Raw genomic sequence first — 22,383 nt, 5'->3', positions numbered from 1 at the left:
GCCAATTACAACTTCCCACGGTGAGTGAAACTAGAGCTCAAATGAAAAGTGGGATTTCAGGTAGCTGAGTCATTGTCGGGGCAGAAAGAGCCGAGGGGGGCCACGGGAAAAAAAAAAAAAAGCTAGAGTGAAAAGATCTGGAGCAAAGTAACGACAGTTTGTTTTTCTTTCCTCTCGTTTGTTTTTCATCATCAGTCCTGAGGCAGACATTTATTTAAATGTATTCATTTTACATACAAAAAACAATCAAGATAGTGCATCTGCTAGAATAAACATGTTGAAAATCAGTGCTTTTATTACGTATCATACAAGTAAACCCATTTAGTTTAAACAGAAAAAGGATTATTAATGCTATTATTATTTATTAGCCGTTACTGCAGCAGTTTTACCATCAACAATACTGAGGTCATAGGTCTCATCACCCGAAAACAAGGTCTCTTGTTCAGCTGCCAATTTTATTTCCAATCATGAAGGTCTGAATGCCGTTCAAAGCATTTTTCTATACTATTAGGAATTAAATCCATAAATCTATCTGCATCCAAATGATGAACTTGTTATTTTCACATAATTTAGTGAGATAAAAGTAGTCAAATTTAAATATATCGGAGTCTAAAAGGACTATTTTTAATTGGCTGTTCACTAAACCCGTCCCATCAATCATAACGGCACAGCAGGCCTGTCAAATGTTGATATACACGACGCTTTAGCGCGAACAATCCTCGTAATCTAAAGGCATTTTCTTTTTTCTTTTACCTTTTCAAAACCAAAAACACAAGAGCAAAAGTAAAGTGTTAATCTGCTGCAACGTAACGTTAGCATGCACAGTAGTAGCCTAGCGTTACTTCCAAGGCCAAGGAGTGCGTTATTAACTACTATTAGTAAACTATTAACTAACTACATTAGTTTGTAGGGTTACAAGTAACATAAAACAAAGGCCCCAATGTGAAGTAGTATTGTAGGTTTTACGGCAAAAGTGAAAACATACAGTAAAATATAAAGAAGCTAAGCTAACGTTAGCTTTTCTAGTATTAGCCTCAATTGGGTTTGCATTGTATCATGTACGTAGCTAAGTGTATTTACACTTTACAATTTACAATTTACACAATTCTCCTTTTATTATAAAACAAGTCTGCTGGAAACATTTAAAAATAGTGTTTACAACCAATTAATGGAGCTATTGTTAGCTAGCCTACGCAGTCAGCTACATCTGAAAGAAACAGTCAGTGACGTCATTCTAGAGGAAACAAGGAGCTTTTGTCAACCCAATTATTGCAAAAATCTAATTATATTGATAAAGATCAATCAACAATAATTAGAATTAGAACATTTTGCAAAGAACAAAGAATACTGAGGATACGACCTCGGTGACGTGGAGACGCAGTTCTTTATATTATCACATTTATGTTATTTCTCTGTACAAAATCACAAAATGCAACATCCACTCATTTTTGTTCTTGTCTTTCGACCGAAGGGCTTCTGGCAGTAAAACTTAAAATGTTTATAAATAAAGCTTTGATGGAAAAACTGGAAAATACACCTCCATTGTTTTAAATTCCAGGAAGCTCCACACCCTTCTAGCTGCACCCTCTCGCTCCGTCTGTCTCACTGAACATGAATTAGCATTCTTGTGAGACGGCTGTGTGTTTTGACCTCCTGCACGATGAACTTAATGTGCAGGATGTCTATTGTGTCTCCAGTAGCACCACTGCACACAAATGCATCTCAGCTTCCTGAATCGGCACTACAACATATATGCACATTTTATTATGTGACGTAAAACACGAGCAAGCCTTTTATCCTTGACAATGACATATATACATTTAGACTTCTCATCTCAGCTTTACATTCCACATTTCACAATGAATTAACTGTGAGCGTCGCACTGGGATTAGTCAGTGTTCATTTCTGGATGTGCAGCTTAAGGTGATCCAGAACATCCTTTACGCAGAATGTAACAAGTCAAACTGGAACGCATATAACAATTACACTTGGGTGAGGTAAAGGAGAGGACACACAAAAGCTTGCTAGACTTACAGTAAGCACTAACAACATGTCCTGTTCTTTGTAATACAGGTGAAAAACAACACATTTTTATATTTGCATGGAGCGCAACATAATATAGAATAAAGAATCTTAGTTTAGTGAAAAAAGTGGGCCTCCCGTTCAAACCGTCACTGCGTTCCTCAGGTCCCACAGGAAAAGCTCCGGATTAAATCACTTCCTCTTACATTGTGATACCACAGTGGTGCGACCACTCTCTCTCTCTTTCTCTCTCTTTCTCTCTCTCTCTCTCTGAGTCAATAGATGACACACGCACACACACACGCACACACACACACACACACGCACACACACACACTTTTTAGGATTAGATGAGAAGATAGATGCAGCTTGTCAGAGACAGGATTACTTTAGCCTAACTTAGCTTGTCCTGTGTTCGCAGGGCACTATGTTCTTGATATAAACTAACATTGTAAGAGATTGGTAAGAGTTATTTCCGCAGTTCAAATTGCAAACAAATGACGGGAGATGGTTGTTTCAAATGCAGTATGAATGGAAAAGATCCCTCCAGCCAACGTGAAGACATCAGTAAAAACAACAGTATAGCTTTGATGTAGCAGCTATTACATCAGGCTGTCTGTGAGGGATTTCAACATCTGATCTAGAGGAACAGACATTACTGAGAACATAAATTCCTTGGAAAGTTCTTGTTGTTGTGTCATATTATGAGGACATTAAGCTGAGGAACACAGGAATATAAACTCCTCTGTGTCTATCCAATGTTAAAAATCAGCCCACAAACACCTCTAAAGGATAATTCATTTTAATGGAATTGCTTCAGTTCAGTTTGGTCCAAAATGGAGGAAGCTATCCTAGCTAGTAGCACTTTTATTTGAGTTCTGAGACAAGACTCGATGGTACACATATATTACGACGAGCTTGTACGACACTTAGCAAGCTTTTTAATTACTCTTTTTATTAAAAGGAAATAATGAAGAGGACAACATGCCAGGCAGAAGTAAACAACACAGAGCAAATAGAAAGCAGCTTGGCTCGCAGTCATAGGGACTAGCGGTTTTTCTTGTTAGCGGTTAGCTCACATGGTACAGTAGCGTTCCAATTAGCCCTGCAGGTAGTCACTACGTCACAAAGCCGCGCTATGTTGTAAAGAGTGTGCAGGTAAACTTTGCTTTGCCAAATGTTTGATCTAATTAGTTTAATCCATACACAAACAGTGGAAGTAAATTGACATTTATAGGTGTTGGCAGGCCTATCTTTGTACTTTGGACAGTCAGGCTAGCTGTTTCCCCCTGCTTCCAGTCATTATGCTAAGCTAAGCTAACTGCCCCCCAGCTCTGTACTTTAAGCCCTTGGTTAAAGTACAAACAAAAACTTGGTTTCAAAACTAAAGTATCTCTATACCATTAAATATTCATGAGTAAATAAGCACAAGTTTAAGTTTAAGTAAAATAACTTCCGTATATTATTCACATCTTCTCATCTAATTCACGTCAAGAATCTTTTTTCTTTGAACTATTCCTTTAACATGGTGTCACGAGAGGTTGACGTTTTCATACTCGCCGTGGTCCGAGTCCTCCAGCTCGATACCCGGCACCAGGCTGTAGTATTCAGTGGACTGTGTGAGGTAAGCCTTCTCCCTGTCAGCCGAGTCTTTCATCACCTCTGTCACGCTCACTGTGTCCAGGTCTGTCTTGCTGGCCCCGTCGGGCCCCGGGGGGCCCTGCTTCTCATCTGTGGAGCTCGAAACGTGCGAGGAGACTTGAGGAAGAGAGTCCACAGAGCCCAGCTTAATCTCCACCTCCTCATAGATGTCTCTGGTGCTGCCCAGGAGGGTGGACGCCGGGCGTAGCAGCAGCTCGTTCTTCAGGATGCCCTCTTTGCCACAGTGTCCAGCTTTATTCAGCTCCGTGGCTACAGGTTTCTGCTTGCTGCGATGCTTCTGGCCGTTGCTGGAGTTGGAAGCTCTCCTTTTTGAGGTGCTTAATGTTGGTTCTTTCTTCTTCCTCTTCCTCCCACAGCACCAGCAGAGCAGCAAGGCCGGAGAGGATGAGAAGAGGGAGCACGATGAAGAGTGCGGTGAGGGCAGCTGGGCGGCATACGTCCCTGAGCGTCACAGACAACACAGTCCTGCCAGCCAGGAACCGTGGAGAGACGCAGGTCAGGTTCCCCACCAGATCCTCCAGCTCAGCGGTCCTGTTGACCTTCCTGCCTTCCTCCAGACCTTCCAGTAACAAACAGGAGCAGTCCCAGGGGTTCCCATCCAACTCCAGCGTTTGCAGACTGGGCTTCTGCAGCACAGAGCCTGGGAGGAGGCGTAGCTGGTTTCCATACAGATTCAGCTTCTGGAGGCCGTCTGAGGCCTGAAGAAAACCCTCAGGAAGCTCCTGAATCAGGTTCCCGCTCAGATCCAGCTCCGTCAGGTTCGGCTGGCCGGCCAGAAACTCCCTTGGCAACACTGTTAGTCTGTTGTGACCTAAGTAAACCTTCTGCAATGAAGAGACGTCTTTGTCACTCGTATGTAGAGAACTGATATTACAGAAAGAGAGATCCAGCGTCACTATGTTTGTCTCATTGGTAAACACAGACCAGTGCACATGGCTAAAAGCGGAGCCGGAGTAGTTCAAGCAACAGACGTCAGCGGGAACCTCAGAGGGAAACTGGGACAAAATGGTGGCTGCTGGACACACACACCCACACACAAGTCCCATGTTCACCACAAACATTAAAATCAGCAGGGCACCACGCTGACAAACCATCTCTGAAACAGAAAACACAGACTGTAACTTCATCATGGCTGCTAAAGTCTCTCTCTCTCTCTCTCTCTCTCTCTCTCTCTCTCTCTCTCTCTCTCTCTCTCTCTCTCTCTCTCTCTCTCTCTCTCTCTCTCTCTCTCTCTCTCTCTCTCTCTCTCTCTCTCTCTCTCTCTCTCTCTCTCTCTCTCTCTCTCTCTCTCACCTGCCTCCTGGTCTCTCTCTCCCAGCAGCAGAGGGGATCCACTTTATGAAGGCTCACAGTTGTAAACCTAGCAACTTCTCCGAGGACACCTGGTTGCTGTGAGGATCGTGGGAGTTGGCATGGTGACACGGGTCACTCGGGATCAGAAGTCCAGTGTTTGGCTGTCGGAGAGGAAACAGATGCTGAAATGAGTTTCACGTTAATTGGCGGATAGAAGTTGTACAAACATTACCTGGAGGTAAAGCTGGAGGCTAAAGTAGTTAAACAAGCAGGTTATTGAGTTTAATTAGACTTATTTTATGTCTTAGGCTCCTTCTGATTGGAATAAATGTCTTGTAAATATGTGTTAGATATATAATATAAAATATATAAATATAAAACACAGTAGCTTTTTTTTTTCTGTTTTAATTGCTGGTTGCACTTGGATGTTTTTCAACTCTTCTATACGTGTTGTTTACAAAAGCACAGAGAGCCCTTTTCGACGGGGAACTGAAGCCATCATATCCATCTATGGTTTCTTCAAAGCCACCAGACTCCATTGACAAAAACAGTAATTTTACCTCTCAGGACACAGGAGTTGCTGGTCTACCGCTGCCTCGATCGGTTAGTCTGTTTGTGTTATTGCGTGACTTTGGTGTTTTAAAAGGGTTATTTCAGATTCACCAAAGTCACACAATAACACAAACAGACTAACCGATCACAGCAGCGGTAGACCAGCAACTCCTGTAAAATTACTGTTTTTGTCAAAGGAGTTTGGTTGCTATAAAGAGAGCAGAGACAACGGCTTCAGTACCCCGTCGGAAACATAGACTGGAACTTCTAGGTAATAGGTAACGGTGATCATACTCTAAATACAGCGTGCATTTCTCCTGTGCCAGTACTCCTGTCTGTTTCTCCAAAACTTAGGGTGTACTGACCGCCATCTACTGTAGACCGCTCTGACTGTGGATAAGTGCCTCAAACAACCTCACTTCAAAACATCCAAACTATCCCTTTAAGATGAAAAGGAACACATCACATTAGTACAGTAGAAAACAGCATAAATGACCTTTAGGAGGTTTGAGAAGGTCCTTAAAGTAACGTGAAACTGCTTAATTTCACTGTAATTTCATGTAGTATAAACTACGACTATTTTAAACTCAGGTTTAATTCCTGCCGTGTGTCTAATTGGGACACGAGCCTGCTATTGAAGACATAAAAAAACTAATTGCTGGTGACGCGACCTGAACATAAAAGCACATGCGGTCGACGTAAACAAGACTTGTGTTGTCTGAAAGACTTTACATGTGACGCAGGAAGAGAGGGAGTGTGTTTGGTCGTGTCATTAGACTTCCTCACACACACACACACCACAATGGAGCTGAAAGCTGCTCCACAGTTCGGAGGCAGGAATGTGCGAACTCCCCAAACAACAGGGCCAATTCATGAGCAGTGCGGGGGTTAAGCAGGACCCCCTGCTGTCAGCTGTGATCATCTCTTTACCTGCTGATGAAAGTACACTCTTTGGAGCAACCACAGGTACAGGTAAACGGACTTCAGGGTCGAGATCGGCTGCAGGAAATCTAATGTAATGAATCATAACAATGAAACAGGTGTCGTCAGAGAATGTACTCTGTGCAACTATTTCGATAATTTATTGACTTTTTAAGCAAAGATCTTCTTAAATGTGAATATTTGCTGGTCATTCATTACAGGAAACAGAATTTTGAGTTTTGGACTGTTGGTTTGGACAAAATGAGACGATTAAATATGTCACCTAGACCAAAAGATGAATCGACAAATGTAGATAATCATTATGTGCAGCTATAAAAACAACAGTGAAATACCTGAAGAGGTGCGGCTACAAGTCGGAGACACTCTGGGATGTTAGAGTGATATCTATCCATCGACCTTTTTATTAACTCTCTACGCTACATGTCCCGCAAAACACAAGAATGGACCCGATCATGAAGTGGTTCCTCTTTAAGAAAACCACAAGTGGATTTTCAGCCTGGACTTCAGCAGAGCAGCAGAAGTCTGTAACAAACGCAGGAAGTGGAAAGAAACCGCGTGTGTGTCCTGTAGAGATGATGTAATGAATCCAACCTGTGAGTGTTTGACAGAGGACGTGGGAGGACGAGATATTGCAGGTATGAAGAGAGTTGTTTATGTTTCCCAGATTTATTCCTACTGCCTGGTGACAACGTAGTACAACATGGAGATACAGTTCTGAGGTACTTCTAGGATTTCTATTTTACGCTACTTTATTACATCTCCACTACATTTATTCGAGTAAGATTCCAGTATTAGTGTTATTGCTAAGTTTATTTAAACATTTCTTCCACCACTGCTGATGCCAAGAAGTGTTTCACGAGGTACTTTGTTCTTCTCGGGGGTCACAGGAGGTGATGCTGTTTCCTGCAGCAGACGGACGGAGAGCAGGTTGTTTGGAATAAATATAAGAAGAGCTGGTGGTGAGCAACGACAGACACAGCTGAACTCAGAGCAGAGAAGCAACAAGAGGAATATTAGTAATATTAAAACCTCCTGCTGAATGATGTGGGTCTGCTTCAGTGTTCTGCACCTCGTGAAGTTAAAAACCTTTAGACGTAAAGCGTTATAATGTCTGTTAAAGGCACTCAACACTCAGGTTAAGGTTAAGGCAATCAGTGATTTTGTTTGGCCACATGGGGGCAGCAGAAACAAGCTGCGAATACAACATTGATATATTATCACCTTCTAAGTTGCATGTATTGGTTTAAACGACACAGATCAACTTTAGCTTCACTTGAAGTCTAATCTAAGTCCAATGTTGTTTCTTCTTCTCGCTCTTTAAATGTTCCTCTTTGTTCAGCTGCTAGTCGCTGACTTTGTCCGTCTGCTGTTTGATGCTTTCTGTGCGCCGTGAAACCAAAACTAATAGTTCTGAACTGCAGAGTCGGGTGATAATTCCCCACGAGCAACCTCTTTCACATACAAGCAACCGTGTGATACAATGTTAACACAAACATCTCCATTAAAGCGCCTTCAAACATGTGACTTCACTTGTTCTGTGATGTTTTGTTGATGAAACTTCATTGTTCTTCAGTGCGGTCGAGTTTTATAAAGAACCTTTAAAAAGGAGATTAATAAATCACTATAGTTGAATGTCTGATAACAACAACAAAGAATGTTTCAGATAAGCTTGTGTTTGCTTTTAATCTCAAAACGTTGCCGTGTGCACGGAGCCTCCTGTTGATTCACATTTCACATCCTCTAACTGCAATATTTGCATGTTGGCTGCTCTGTGAAAAGCTTTTGTCCTCACTGATATCGATCAACGCACGATATATTTAAAGCTCGATCGCTCTGAAGAGGAAAGGTTTGTGCACGGAGTTAGATTTGGATGTTTTGGGCGAAGACTTTTGTATATGTATGTGTAGAGAACTGTCCCATCTCAGCCTGATAACAGAAAGAGTCTAAAGGTTAGAGTCGACTCACATGTTTCACAATCTGACAGCTCGGGGAGATCTGCACATTTGTGTCGAGCAAGCACTCTTCAATATTGACAGATGAGTTGATCTTTGGATTTAGAAGTGACACACAACACAGGAGACATTTGTTGACCTTCACGGAGCTGCGAGTGTGAAGCGTCTTCATCACAAACAGGGTGTGAAGAGTGGCCACAGCCAGAGAGCTTTCTGGAGAACATGGGTGATCTCACTCGCTAACAATGTGAGCGGCTACATCCTCTCTGGCAGCAGAGCTTCCTCTGAAATCACGCTGTCCATTCTCCTTTCATACAGATTTTCATCATAAGATATGTGTATGTTAACACCAGGGCTGCAGCAGCACCGAGCACACAGAGGGATATGTTCTGGGGTTTTTAATGCTGATTGTCTCATTTCTTATACTTAATATCACTCAAATGTACTAATTTAAGGTAAAGAAAATAGAAATAATTCAGGATTTAGTATTTTACCAGTGTGGAGAGGTATTTTAAACAGCAACACACTTTACAAATCATAATCGAACAGTTGACTGAATCAATAAAATGTAGAAAAACACAATTAATTAGATAATTTAAGGTACTTTTTTGGTGTCTGGTCACATTTTCTGAAGGGGGTGCGGTTGCATTTGTGAGGACATGGACTCATGCCCTCATTATTTCTCATTAACTGACTGCAGCTCTGCACAAAACACACCATACGATCATTTCAAGTTACAACCCATCATAATAGCAACTGCAGCTCTTATAAATATGCAAAAACAGACACTCGAAACATGGATTCACACACGTGCTTTCTTACCTGTGAGTGTCATGTCTGCTGCTCTCCTGTTGCTCTCTGTCAGAAGCTCACGAGGGATGAAACTTGAGGATCCAAACTTCACGAGGACGTTCAGCAGCGTGTTTCTCCCCTCTGCATCCCATCAACTGTCCCGACTCAAGCTCTCCTCCTCCGGATCAGAGGGTGTGTCTCCCTCCGAGCGGAATGTGGAAATACAGCTTCCAGTGCGTGCGTGCGTGCGTGTGCGTGTGTGTGTGCGTGTGTGTAAACCATGTTCACACACAGTGCTCAGTTAATGTGCGTTCATCTGCGACTGAAGCCGGCAGATCTGATCTTCAGTGAAGTGTTGAAGTGACCGCAGAGCGCCCCCTGCTGTCTGAACACAGCAATGACACTTTTATTCGTGAGTTTAATATTCTATTTTAGTTAGTTTCTTTTTAAATTGTATTTAAATGTCATTTTATAATGTGTTTCTTTTGCACTATGTCTTAATGCTTTTAATGTTCTTGTAAAGTACTTATAATTAATTAATCATAAATAAAGTTGCGTTAGTGGCTGAACTAACTTTATCACCAAACTCTGTACAAAGTCATTTATAGAGTATATATATGTACACATTTAAATAAATTAAAGAGTAACATTAAACATCTTTAGCAGTCAAATGCAACATCCACATTAATGGAGCAGTAATAAAAATCCAAAAATATCATATTTAATAGTAAGAATATGACATTTTACTGCACAATCAATAACTTTTTATACTTTAATACTTACATACTTTTACCTAAGTAAGATTTGAAATGCAGGACTTGTACTGTAGTGGAGTATTAGTACTTTTACCCCACTGACGCTGGATTCAAGTATTACTTGAACCAAGAAACCAGTTTTTATTATGAAACATTTATATTATATTGTTGGATTATAATTAATGATGCATTAAGTACAGTAGAAGCTGATTTTATCTATTTGATCAACTTGTAAACTCCCCCAGGGATCAATAAAGTTTTATCTTAATCTATAATATTAATATCATTTATTATATTTTGTATTAATAACGGAGTAAAAGTACTTAATAACGGTACACTTAAGTGCAGTACTTGAGTAAATGCATTTACTTTCCACCACTGAAGTATAATTTGGAGTTAATTAGGATACACAGCTGATGGAGATTTGCTAATTAGACTTTACACTCTTCACATAGATTTAAACACTTTCCAACAACACAAGCTGAAATAATAAACTGAATAATCCATAAAGTCATTGAAGGAGAATTATTCTGCTGCTTTGTGGATAATGAAAGTTAGCGTTGGTTAAAGCACTAAAACTAACAAACACAAACAAATGGATTTATTTAGATATAAAAGGCAGGTGCATTTTTTTATTTTTTTATACAGCCTATATACACTGTTCAATGACAATAATAAGAAAATCTCTCGCTACAAAATCAGTGTAAACATTTGTTCTGGTTGGTCGTTTTCTTAAAGTCTCGGTGGCGAGACAGAAAAGAGTGCAGAGAACTTATTGTAAACAATGCACAGCTCCCTCTCACTGGATATAACACTGATACAACACACATGTAAAGCAACAGAATATAAAACAAAAGGAGATTATGCTACGGTCTTCATCGTTGTTAGATTACACACAGTGAAACGTATTTGTTGGCACCTCTCAGTCCATGGCAGACGGATCACAGACGACAGAACGCACTGATCTGCATGTAAAGTATATGTAGATACAGTCAGACACACGGGGGCAGCACTGCCACACGTTCTCCTCTTGTGCAGCTGAATGGAAATTGACAAGCAGTTGGAGGTTTGGTTGAACGCTACAACCTTAAAGGAATATTCTGACATTTGGGGAAATACACTTATTATCGTTCTGGCCGAGAGTTAGAGAAGAGCGAAACTATTCCAGCAGCCGCAGACGTGTCCCGTCACTTTTAGCCTCTCTGCACTGGTTACCGGTTACTTTTAAGATCCATGTTATAATCCTCCTCGTTACTTCAATCAGTGAACTTTTAACTCTTTATTGTCTGCCGTCACTGTTTAAACCCCGTCTTCATATTTATTTGCATAACACATCTCTGTTGTGTTAATGCTAGATAATATTTTAATTGTTATATATTGTTAACCGTAAATGTATCCGTCTTCGGTGTTGTTGGTTGTTTTTATATTTGTGTATCATTGTCTTCATGTCTGTACGGTAAATATGAAGCTACAGCCAGTAAGTGTATCTTGGTGCAAAGACTGGAAACATCCAGCCTGCCAGCATCTCTAAAGATCAACACACCACAGTGTATAAATGATGAAGATACAACGTGTTGATGGAGCTTTAAAATGTTATCTTTCCCCCCCCCCCCCCGTGTCCAGTCTTTGTGCTAAGCTAAGCTAACGTCACTTGCACAGACATGACAGTGGCATCGCCTCTCTCCTCGAACTCCCAGCAAGAAAACATGTCAGCACATCTCCCGAAATGTTGAATTATTATTTGCTCTTTTGCAAATCATCATCCGTGATAACGTAAAAGGTTCCCAACCGAGCTTGTGCCACATTAAAATAGATCTACACATTCTGCGCTCTTCTAACCTCCCAGGTTGTTTCATTTGACCAAAAGACAGAAATGTGTGTAATTTGTGCAGAACTGCGTCGTCGTATGTTATCCCAAGAGATGCATTTACTCGACCTAAGGTTGGGAACCGCTACATTATAAGATCACATGTTGGTGTTTCAACAGAGAGCCAGCGACCTCACTATCCACCTAATAAAAGCTCTTCCTCATCCAGATCACAAATGCTGTGGTCATCTCTGAATAAAGAATTCACTGCTATTCCCGCCGCACTGACATAGAACCAGAACAATTCTGCCAACTTCCGCCTTGAACCAACTGCACGTTGTTGTTGCGATTGTCTGCCGCCACACATCATACATGCTGCATTTTGTCCTCAGGAAGACAAATTCATCGCCGATTCAGTTTTCTTGGTTCTGGGAGGCCCATCATGAGTCCAGGTAGATGGAGTAAATCTGGTTGAGGCAGCGGTCGACGCCTCCTGCCTGGAAGAGGAAGCTGTCGTCTGAGCAGGGAGACATGGAGTAACAGCCCCCCGCCTGACCCTGCAGGTCCTGCAACAAGTCGAACCCTGAGGGGAGGAAGATGTATATCTGGATTTACTTTCTTTTCATGTGAAGGAGTCGGCCTGCAGCTAGTTTAAGAATTAACCGCTAATCTTTATGTTGAGAGCTCACTTCCAGTTCACGACCTTCATTTTAGCGATTGCACTCAGGTGTTTTATGGGCACATTGAAAATGCGTATAAAAAACAGGGTGATGGGGGCCCCTGCCCTGAGAGAGGGGCACGCCTTGCGGTTCTATAACTTTAAATAAAGTCATAAAATGCATCAAGAACTGTCGGATGGAGACGCACCAAGAGAGAGAAGTTCAAAGCCAGCGTTTACTCGTACCTGCAGAGTGAGGGGCGGAGGGGTTTGCGAAGTAACCGGCGGGTTCGAAGCCTCCATTGCTGCCTGGTTGAAGCGCCTTTCCTTCTCCGTACAGACATCCTTGGAGAACCACAGAGGAAACGTTAAAAACGACACTAAACACACACACACACACACACACACACACACACACACACACACAGACACATGCTCTGTGGGCTCCGTCAGTACCTTGCTGCTGTGTGAATGCTTGTTGGTGGTTGTAGGTTTTGTGGTAACCCTGCAGCTGGACGTCCACTCTGTCTGACGAGGAGCTCGCCGGGCTGACGTCAGCGGACATAAACAGCGCTGAGGGTCTGTTCCTGTTGGCAACACAACACCAGGGAACTGAATTTCGCGGTGTCGCTGCGTGAACATAACATTCGTGCGAGTGCAGGGACGAGCGCAGACATTTTGAGCGGCTGTTGCTCCAACCAGACAAAAAGGGCACCCCCACAGGTGAACCATTGATCTCATAATAAAATCTAAACTAAGCAACAGCTTTGACATTGTTGATCGAGCGCACGTATAGATTTAAAACTACGTCTCTGGAGTATTGTGCAGTCATGTGTACTGATACCCATCATCAGGGGGTGTTGCTGTGCTATCAGACACGGACACGTAAATACTTAAAACTGTTGAACTAACAGTGCAGTTTATACAAAGAAGCGTTTCCACCTCGATGGGGGGGGGGGTAATGTGTGGCGGGCTTTGTGTGGAGCCGTATCCATCGCTACGCTGCAGGAATGTGCTGACTGTGCACAAACACTCTGACTCAACATGGAAACGAGTGAGTCAGTGAAGCCAAGTCCACAAGAAGAAAGAATATCTCTCCAAGGAGATATGCAGCTGAAAACCCCCCCAATATGGTATTTGAACCCCCCGCTGCTCCTTCAAAGAGCTCGTTCTCAGCATTTCATGTGGCCTGAGACTCTCCTGGATGATGGACTGCAGTGTATTCGTCCCCTGAGAGACAAATGGCCTTGGATTCTGCAGGAGAGGTTTTAGTGGGCTTCATAAACAAGCCAGGCCTCGTCAGAGGAGCGGACGGCTGCGGGTCCAAAGCACCTTCCACATTCACTGACCAGCTATTTAAAAAGAGGAAATGTTTGGAGGTTTCTTTACGTATCTATCATTTATCATCCCCTGGTCTCTTTATTACCCATTTCCCATGTCAAATGCGATTACGTTTAATTGAACAGTCTCGGTGGAGAAACGCAATAAAAGCCAAAATTAAATCAGAAGGACTTTTTGAAACTCAAACTGATATAAGTTACAGATGTCTGCGGCTTCCCAAGGTAATAAAGAGCAGGCTTTGCATAGGATTATGTAAACAAAGTGGGCTTTGATATAGTACGACTGTTGAAATGAATGTGCCGCGATGACTGCGAGCCCAAAGAATTCAACACTTCTCTGGATCCCCCCCCCCCCCTCGGTGGCCCCAGAACCATCAGAGCTGACCTTAACTATAAACAACCGCGGCTGTTCCCCGGCTTACATTCTTACGACGCTGCAACAACATAGCTGGGATGTCTGAGCCGTGCCGTGCGTGGCCCTGCTGGGTCGATCTGTCGTTTTGTGGCCGGTGTACCCAAAACCCTTCAGATGCACGAGCTGGACAGGAGCCCACGCCTGAGGGGGGGCGGCTGGCAGCACAACCTCAGGAAACCGTTTCTTTGATCATGTTTTCTTTTTCTTTTCTTTACATCTAACCGCAGCTCGCTGCCCTCCTCATATCTGGAATGAGAAGAATCCTGCCTGCAGAATTTAAGCTCTTATGTTATTTGCACATTAAACTGTATTCAACGCTGTTTTAACAGCAGCACTCTTGGACTGGATCAGAGGAGGGGATGAGTAGGTTTAGTGAAAGGTGCCAGCTTGCGCACGCTACACTGATCCGTTTTCAGTTTTGGCAGAGGAAAGATGCTGCAACATAGATCTGCTGGATAACAGAAGATCATGTTGAATGTATGTAACGCAGATGGAGATTTAATGTGATCTAAGCGCTACCAATCAAGCACTTAAGAGAAACTAGAGTACACTTACTGCATGTTAGAGATACAGTAAATACAAAAATGTGTGGACACGTCAAAACATTTCAGTTAAATCGGCTGTTTGGATCTGATATCAGTCGGAGCTTCTGCAAAGTAAACTTCATTACTTCTCTTTCCTTCAAATTGTATAATAGTGTTTCTGTGCGAGAGCCATCCCAGTTAGTGCGCCTGTATCTGATGGAGACGCTGCTCCAAAAAACCAATCCAGCTCTCCCCGACCGCAAAACACACAAACACTGCACATCACAAATACTCGCCGATGGACAAGCCTTAGGCCTCCGAATCCCTCCAGCATTAAATAATTAAAAGAAGTCGAAATGGCTCGTCTCAGCCAGAGTAAACACGCGCCTGGCTATGAGGTCAGAGCTCGATGCCGTGGAGCACAGATAATTTACTTTCACGTGTTTAACGTCTCGCTAAGTCATTTGGGGGGAAAACAAGTGCTTGTCTGGTATTGGCTTTGGCAGGCCGTGGTGTACTGCGGGCACCAGTGGGATTCTATGACATCCTCAGTGTCTATAAAGAGACGTCAATGGACAGATTGTGAAGCTCTGGCTGCAAACTTGGGAGGACATGGAAGCTGAGAGATGTTGCATTAAGGCGAGTACAGTTACTGTATACGTCCTAAAAACACAAACACACCGACACCCAAACTCTAACCTGAACATCAAACTAAGAGGACTTAAGTTTTTACTGAAACGTGGCTTTGTTTGGTGAACTCCGAGAACTTTAGATTGTTTAGTTTGACACCTAAACGTGAACTCCTCCTGCTCCAGGTGACACATTACATTACATATACATTAAAACTACAATATAATGCAGCTTTCTTTACTTAAAGAACATTTTACTTTTGTGTCAAGGCAGATTTACAGGAATCAGTTTTTTCTACATCATTTTAAAATGTCAAGTTCCTTTTCAAGCATGTTTGAGCGCCGCACATATTTATCACATGTGCCGTTTCATTCGTCACAACATCCTTTTTCAATTAAACATTAATATTCAGCACACGGCCCACGAGATGTGGATGAACGTTTTGAATATCTTCCAGTAAGTGGACTTGGCACAAAGCATTTTTTTGTCAAACTGTTGTTTCCAAGGTCAACAATAAACCTTCAGGCTCAAGATTATTTATAGCTTTGAATTTGTGCTCGGAGAACAACTTATCTCAGCTCCTCGGCCAAGACCTAAATACGCTTCGCAGAAATACTGTGTGCATCATATGTGAAGATTTTATATCACTTATTAAACCACAGAAATGTTATTTTGGCCTTTATCAACTCTCTTTTATTTGATAGACTGCCTTTGTTGTTGCTGTGGTGCCAATAAATGTCAGTTTATGGGCGAGTCTTCAATGATTTTAGGCCATATTGTGCAGAAACTGCTGCCTGGAGGCCTTCAGCTGTATCTTTGTAGTCTCACTTCTACTTCTAGACAAAAAGTGTCTCAGTTTACAGAACATAGAAGTTCAATCAGTGCAACCACAAAGCCATAACTCCATCTCTGGTGATAATGTCTCTGGTTTATTCAAGAATGCACAAGCTCACATCACGCTGGGCTCCAGACAAGAGAGGCGAAGAAATCGGGGTTTTGATGGCGTCCATGTATTCGAGGTTTGACACTTGGACGGGCTGAGTACGGGATTCGTCAAACGAATAGAGATTTTGGGGCGAACAACCAGAAAATGTACAGAGCAGAAAGCTGTGGTCACTTTTCACTATTTTTATCTTTTTTGGGGTTTTTTAAACTGCCAAATGCAAACAAAATCCCATTCAGCTCCATTGTATCGTGTTGGCAGCACGAGTCCGGCAGCAGAGAACTCAAACCCTTGCCAGACAGCAGCAGCAGCAGGGAAAACATGTCCCTGTGTTTGTGACGTGGATGAACTGAGCATTTCAGTTTCCCTCTGGGAGCATCATTAGTACAAGTTTCAAAGAATTAAAAGCAATTTCATTTTAAAAGGCATGTCAGTGAGAACAGGAGTTTATTGTCTAACAGCTGCATCTCATGATATGAAAGGTCATTTTTCTTAATCACTCTATGAAGCAATACAACAGAAAGAACAACAACAACGCTCTCCGGTAACAACTGGTGTGGAGCTGCCCATGAGCAGAACATCTAAACCCCAGTACCTGTTTCTAAGTGCAGCTGAAGAAGCCCAGGTGCTTGCTGTTTATTACCTCCACACAGGAGGTCATGTTTTTGGTTTGTCAGCAGGATTGTAGAAAGACTACTGGGCCGACGTTCATGAAACTCGGTGGAAGAGTGTAGCAGGGATTACATTTGGTGGAGGTCTGTACTCTCCGAGTGCCCGCCTATTTTTACTAAACGACTAAACGACTTTCAGGCTGCAACACGTTGAACGTCATTGATCTTCCACTCACCCTTCTCTCATGCTCCCTGCGCTGGTGAGTGAAGATATTGGGCTGTTGGCATCAAAGTTTCCCTCCAAGCCTCGATACCTGGAGCAGGTGTCTGCTGACGGAGGGAGGAACTCAGAATGTGCCCTGTTGTGGACGGAGCTGCTGTTTGCGTACACACCTGAGAGAGAGACAAAGATGTATTAAAGGATCATGTCACTGAATTTGTTTTTACAGTACCAACACTAGGTTTGGAAAAGGTTTGATCCTCTGTGGAGGTTTGTGCAGCGACAGATGCAACGTGCAATAAAACCAAGATACAAACTTCTCAGAGACACATTTCAAACCTACAGGAAGTGAGTGTTTGATAATAAAAACATTTTCGGTGGCGTTCTCTTAAAGCTGATGATTGTCACCATAAATCCAGCAAACATACAGTAATATATGTTTATATATATTATTATATAGATAATGTACAACAGTTACACTGATAAGGAGAAAGTCCTCTTGGGACGTTTTCAAAATGAAACACTGACATGCTTGTTTCACTCTGAATAAACATAGCTGGTAGTGTGCCGTTTGAGGCTTTTCCCTCAAAGTCTTCTGGGTAAAGCTGCAAGTAGTCTGAAGTAATAGACATGGACAGCTCTCCTGGACACTCTCCCCTCTCTTTTGCCAACTGAGCCTCAGTGTACCTGACAGCTTCTTGATCCCGGTTCAGCCATTGAAAGGGAAAGAAAAAGAGCTTGGCTGGAAAACCGGTTTGGAGAAGCTGAGGGACGGGCGGGGAGAGGGCCAACTTGCCCGCAGTCAGTGCCCGGTAATTGGACAAGGTAAACACTGGCATGATGAGCCATCATCGAAGGAATGGGAGAGGAGGGAGAGGAAAAGGAGCAAATGAGGCCATGGGAGAAAATGAAAGAGACAGTTTAACGGCCCAGGTGTTTGGGCAATTCCCCCTTTCTTTGTTTTCTCTGCTTTCCAGAGAGGTGTCGGAGACTAAACGCAGAGTTTTGCTTTTGCTACCGTTTCACCTGTGCGTACCTGTGAAGTCATCTAAGCTGCGTAAAGGTGAGCCGCTTCCTTGGTGGAGATGCTGCCTCGCCAGACAATCGCTCAAAATGTCCGATTCCAGCATTGTGTGCACCTGAACCTGAAACAGACGTTCACGCAGATGATCAGTGGTAGAGGAAGTATTTAGATCCTTAACTTAATATTTAACACCACACAAGTCCTGCATTGCTACTTAAGTGTAGAAACATTATAGATTATATCATTAGGTGATTATTACTTGTGCATTCATTTAAAATCAGGATTTTATTGTTGTAGTTGGTTGAGGTCGAGCACATTTAGGACTTTAATCTTAAAATAGTGAGAAGATGCCGTCACGTGTCACCGTCACCATGTTTGTTTGTGCAACCAACAGTCCAAAATAAAGTTTAATAATTCAAAGTAAAAGCAGAAAATCTTCACATTTGTGAGACTGGAATGCTTAAAAAATAACAAACAATATTACTAAAAACTTATTTTAGTAATTGTCTGTCAACTGTTTAATCAGTTAATCGACTAGTTGTTTCAGCTGTATGTATGTATGTATATATATATATATATATATAGATAGAACGAAGATAGAGATGATAGAGATAGAGAGTAGTAGGGTAGAGAGAGAACGAAGAGATAGAGATAGAACGAAGAGATAGAGATAGAGAGAGAGAGAGAGAGAGGAGGGAGATAGAGAGGAGTGAGAGATCTATTAGATATTATATATCTATATATATAATATCTCTATATATCTATAATATTTATATCTATATATATCTACATAATATCATATAACTAATAATATAATATATATAGTTACTTACTATAATATCTTCTATCATCTCTCTCTATCCTATCTATCTTGTTTATATCTCTCTCTATAGATCTCTCTATCCATCTCTCTCTCTCATTGCTTGTATCTCTCTCTCTCTTCTCTATCTTCTCTATCTTCTCTCAAGATATATCTACGCCTCCTCCCTCCGCTCTCTCCTTACTCTCTCCCTACTATCTCTCTCTATATCTCTCTTGTTCTCTGGATCTATCGCTCTATCCTATATATCCTCTCGATATTCTATCCTCTAGTTCTCTCTCCTCCGATATATCCTGTCTATTGTTCGTTCTCTATCTCTATCTCGATCTCTCTTCGTTCATCTCTCCTCTCTCTTATTCTGGTTCTTCTCTCTCTAAATATATAATCTATTCTACTCTAATATATATATATATATATATGAGTGATATAGATATATATATATATATTAGTTATATATATATATATATATATTTATTAGTTATATATATATATATATATATATATATATATATATAACGTCACGTGTTCACGCTGGTGAGCATGTGCGGATGCCTGCCTGTATGTCGGGATGAGAGTAATTATGTTTAAGCTGCAGCTTAGTTTTTCTTCCAGTTGTGTTTTTGCTGTTGGGCAACACAGCTCCCATGGAGCTAAACATTGAACTGATTCATTTTGATTACATACAGTAGATAAATTGAAAACACAGTGCGATTTCCTCGGGCGGTTTTCTACTGTTCATTTTTCAAAGACATGATGCTTGAACCAGATGCCTGGTTCTCGTTTCGTCTCGCGATCCAGCTTCTCGAAATCTTGTGAGGCAATCTTATTCCAAGATGTTCTAACAAAGTTAAGACAAGACAATTTACTTTATTATCCCGCGTTAACAGAGGATCCCCAAGGACTTTCCAAAACAATTTATGGACAGCTCCGGGACTCTCCGAGAAGCTCGCGAAGGACACCCAGGAACCACAAAAGAAGAATGAATAATCTGCGAAAAATGTGCGCCCAAACCAGTGTTTATGAAGATACAAACTTCAATAGCTGTGACGCATCAGCTCGAGGAAGAGTATAACCGTGAGGAGTTTACGAAGTGCATGTTTAATATTTCAAAGTCCTCTTTAGCCCCACAGGGTTTACTGCAGCGGAGGGCGTGTTAGCCATGTCACAACTTACAAGCACACGTGTTTCTGTTTAAACCAAACAAGGCATGGGAATACACACAAAGCCCCAGTGTCACTCACGGTCCATAGAAAACAAACAAGGCCCAGATAACGCCGAACAATAGGCTCCCTATTCTGACTTCCAGGGAGTGTGTGTAATACTTTGTTTTGTTGTATTTCATCCTACTGAATCATAAACATGCTTACTCTCTCCTCATGTAGCTCCACAACACGAGCTTTCTTCATGTAGAGACAGAGCGCTACGCTGACCTCTGATGAACCTAAAGGATCTCTTTATGGGTAAACTTCAATCTAAAAAGGTGGAACAAACTTCCACAGCGTCCTAATATGTATATAATGTCGTCGCTGCGATGCATCGCAATACAACAAATGCAATTCACAATTATCCCGATAATGGAAATTCCCCACGATCAACTTATTGGTTTATCGTTATAAAATCCTTTATCATCCCGTCCCCAACTATACGACTAAATTAAGAAGCAATACAAAAGTAAATCCTGTTAATAAACACTTTTCCTCCGCTCCTTCACTTCCTTTGCACACAGTGTTCAGCACGTCACTCAGAAATGCTGCTGCTGCACTTTTAATATCAGTTTGTGAAATTGAGACCGAAGGTTTCTGTGGTTTTTATGTTGAATGTTATTCCTATCATGGCAGAAAAGCTTCTGAAGCAGTATTTACATCCTCCTAAAACTCAACATCAGTAAAGATTAGGGTTAACCACTGGATGCAAATGGATCTTACGTTCGTAGAAAATCTAATTTTAAAGAAACTTTACTGTATTTTTGAGCATCGGAGGTCGAGGAGCAGGATAAAAATGACCGTCAAGTAATAAATGAATACTTTATGGAGGTTTTGCGGTGCCCTAGCGGTTTAAGATATTTAACATGTAACCGCAATGCCACTAAAAGTAATAATTACTACTTTAAAACATATATATAGCCTTGCTTTTCCACTAAATCTAATGTAATATAATCTAATACATCGTGAGAAACACAGGAAGGCTTTATTATACATGCTGGTGATCAGAGAAGTAGTCAGTATTCTGCTAAACGTGCAACATGTAAGAACATAACTGCTGCCGTTACCTTGACCTCCCTCTCCTGGAGGCCTTTGGCTGAATGAGCCTTGACGTGCTTTCGTAAGGAGCTGGGGTCGGTGTAGCGTTTGGTGCATCCTGGAATCTGACAGGCGTACGGCTTCTGTGAACGAACCACGACAAGGAGAGAGAAACAAGTGATGTGATGATCCAAACACATACTCTGACAGATAACATGACACTTTCTGTGGCCACCAAACAAAGAGATAGATCCTGAAGCACACAGCACATCCATAATGTTTATTACATTTAAATGAGTGTTTTTAGTATTTTAGGTTCATAGTTGACTAAATCAGTTGTGGTAGAAGTACTCCGATCTTCTACTTAAGTCAAAGTACCAATAACAAGATGTGTAAGTACTCCATTACAAGTACAAGTTATTATATATAATATAATATATACATGATGATACGTGCACAAATAAAATATGAAGTATTCTTCCAAAGGGTCACAAAAGAGATTCATTATACAAAGTTGTAGTACAAAGTACCACCCCTGGACAAAATGGTACAGTCTGAACCCGCTGTACTGTAGAGGGTTCAGACTGTACCATTACTACTGTATTGTAGGGTCCACGGTATTATATACTTACACTTTCTAACAGACTCACACACATTCAGGGATTTGTAAATCAGGTCACAACATTCACCACATGATCTGGTTTATGAATATGACGTCAAAAACTAAATATATTTGTGTTTACAACAAGTACAAGTGTAGTTGAGTCACAGTGCAGATTGTTTACAGGTGTGTACAGTAGTCCTGTGTATCACACACACACACACACACACACACACACACACACACGTGCAGTATAAATATGGTTACTCTGCGTGATGTCTGTACTAACAGAGGAAGGAAGAAAGTGAAGATTATGTCAACATTTTACACAACACACTCCTCAACTGAGAATATTTACCTTTCGTCTGCAGGCTTCAGGAGGAGAAGAGAGAGAAGAGTTAAGAGCGGATATATAACTTATCCTGCTCAGCTATAAATCAACTCACTCATGAGGTAAACTTTAGATTATCATCCTGCAATCAGTAAGTGAACGCCACTTATTTCAGCAGGTGGTTTCTAAATGGACTAAACCTTTCAAAGTAAAGGTTCAAAAGTAATTTCAAAATAAAAGACTTCAAGG

General features: G+C 41.6%; 2 protein-coding genes across 7 annotated transcripts in view; both read right to left on the bottom strand.

Moving 5' to 3' along the window:
* Positions 1 to 2,874: 2,874 nt before the first annotated feature.
* Positions 2,875 to 9,517, bottom strand: LOC115023139 (chondroadherin-like protein). Of its 4 annotated transcripts, none has more exons than XM_029454308.1 (4): positions 9,246 to 9,515; positions 6,460 to 6,539; positions 4,978 to 5,138; positions 2,875 to 4,780 (listed from the first exon to the last, which is right to left on the bottom strand). In XM_029454308.1, exon 4 carries the CDS (start codon positions 4,776 to 4,778, stop codon positions 3,918 to 3,920), a length of 861 nt encoding a protein of 286 aa, XP_029310168.1. In that variant the 5' UTR covers positions 4,779 to 4,780; positions 4,978 to 5,138; positions 6,460 to 6,539; positions 9,246 to 9,515; the 3' UTR covers positions 2,875 to 3,917. The 4 variants fall into 4 exon arrangements, with proteins under 4 accessions (XP_029310168.1, XP_029310169.1, XP_029310167.1 ...); XM_029454309.1 differs by lacking the exon at positions 9,246 to 9,515 and adding an exon at positions 6,804 to 6,861; XM_029454307.1 differs by lacking the exon at positions 6,460 to 6,539 and having other exon boundaries at positions 4,982 to 5,138; positions 9,246 to 9,517.
* Positions 9,518 to 11,875: 2,358 nt separating this feature from the next.
* The window catches only part of glis1a (GLIS family zinc finger 1a), a 37,822-nt gene continuing 27,314 nt past the window's right edge, over positions 11,876 to 22,383 (bottom strand). For all 3 annotated transcript variants that reach the window (XM_029453184.1, XM_029453185.1, XM_029453183.1), the window contains exons 4-9: positions 21,232 to 21,345; positions 18,155 to 18,263; positions 17,135 to 17,291; positions 12,892 to 13,022; positions 12,682 to 12,780; positions 11,876 to 12,360 (exon numbers count right to left, since the gene is read on the bottom strand). In XM_029453184.1, the coding sequence (XP_029309044.1) occupies positions 12,218 to 12,360; positions 12,682 to 12,780; positions 12,892 to 13,022; positions 17,135 to 17,291; positions 18,155 to 18,263; positions 21,232 to 21,345 (753 nt within the window). In that variant the 3' untranslated portion in view covers positions 11,876 to 12,217. The remainder of the gene's footprint in view (positions 12,361 to 12,681; positions 12,781 to 12,891; positions 13,023 to 17,134; positions 17,292 to 18,154; positions 18,264 to 21,231; positions 21,346 to 22,383) is intronic.

Source organism: Cottoperca gobio, chromosome 17 (genome assembly GCF_900634415.1).
Source record: "Cottoperca gobio chromosome 17, fCotGob3.1, whole genome shotgun sequence".
NCBI classification, from domain to species: domain Eukaryota; kingdom Metazoa; phylum Chordata; class Actinopteri; order Perciformes; family Bovichtidae; genus Cottoperca; species Cottoperca gobio.
Note: the sequence above shows the minus strand (reverse complement) of the source record. Positions and strands in the feature narration are given on the sequence as shown.

Bases quoted from the DNA above. Each gene is read 5' to 3' on its own strand.
- LOC115023139 (XM_029454307.1), bottom strand. From the start codon at position 4,778: ATGGTTTGTCAGCGTGGTGCCCTGCTGATTTTAATGTTTGTGGTGAAC.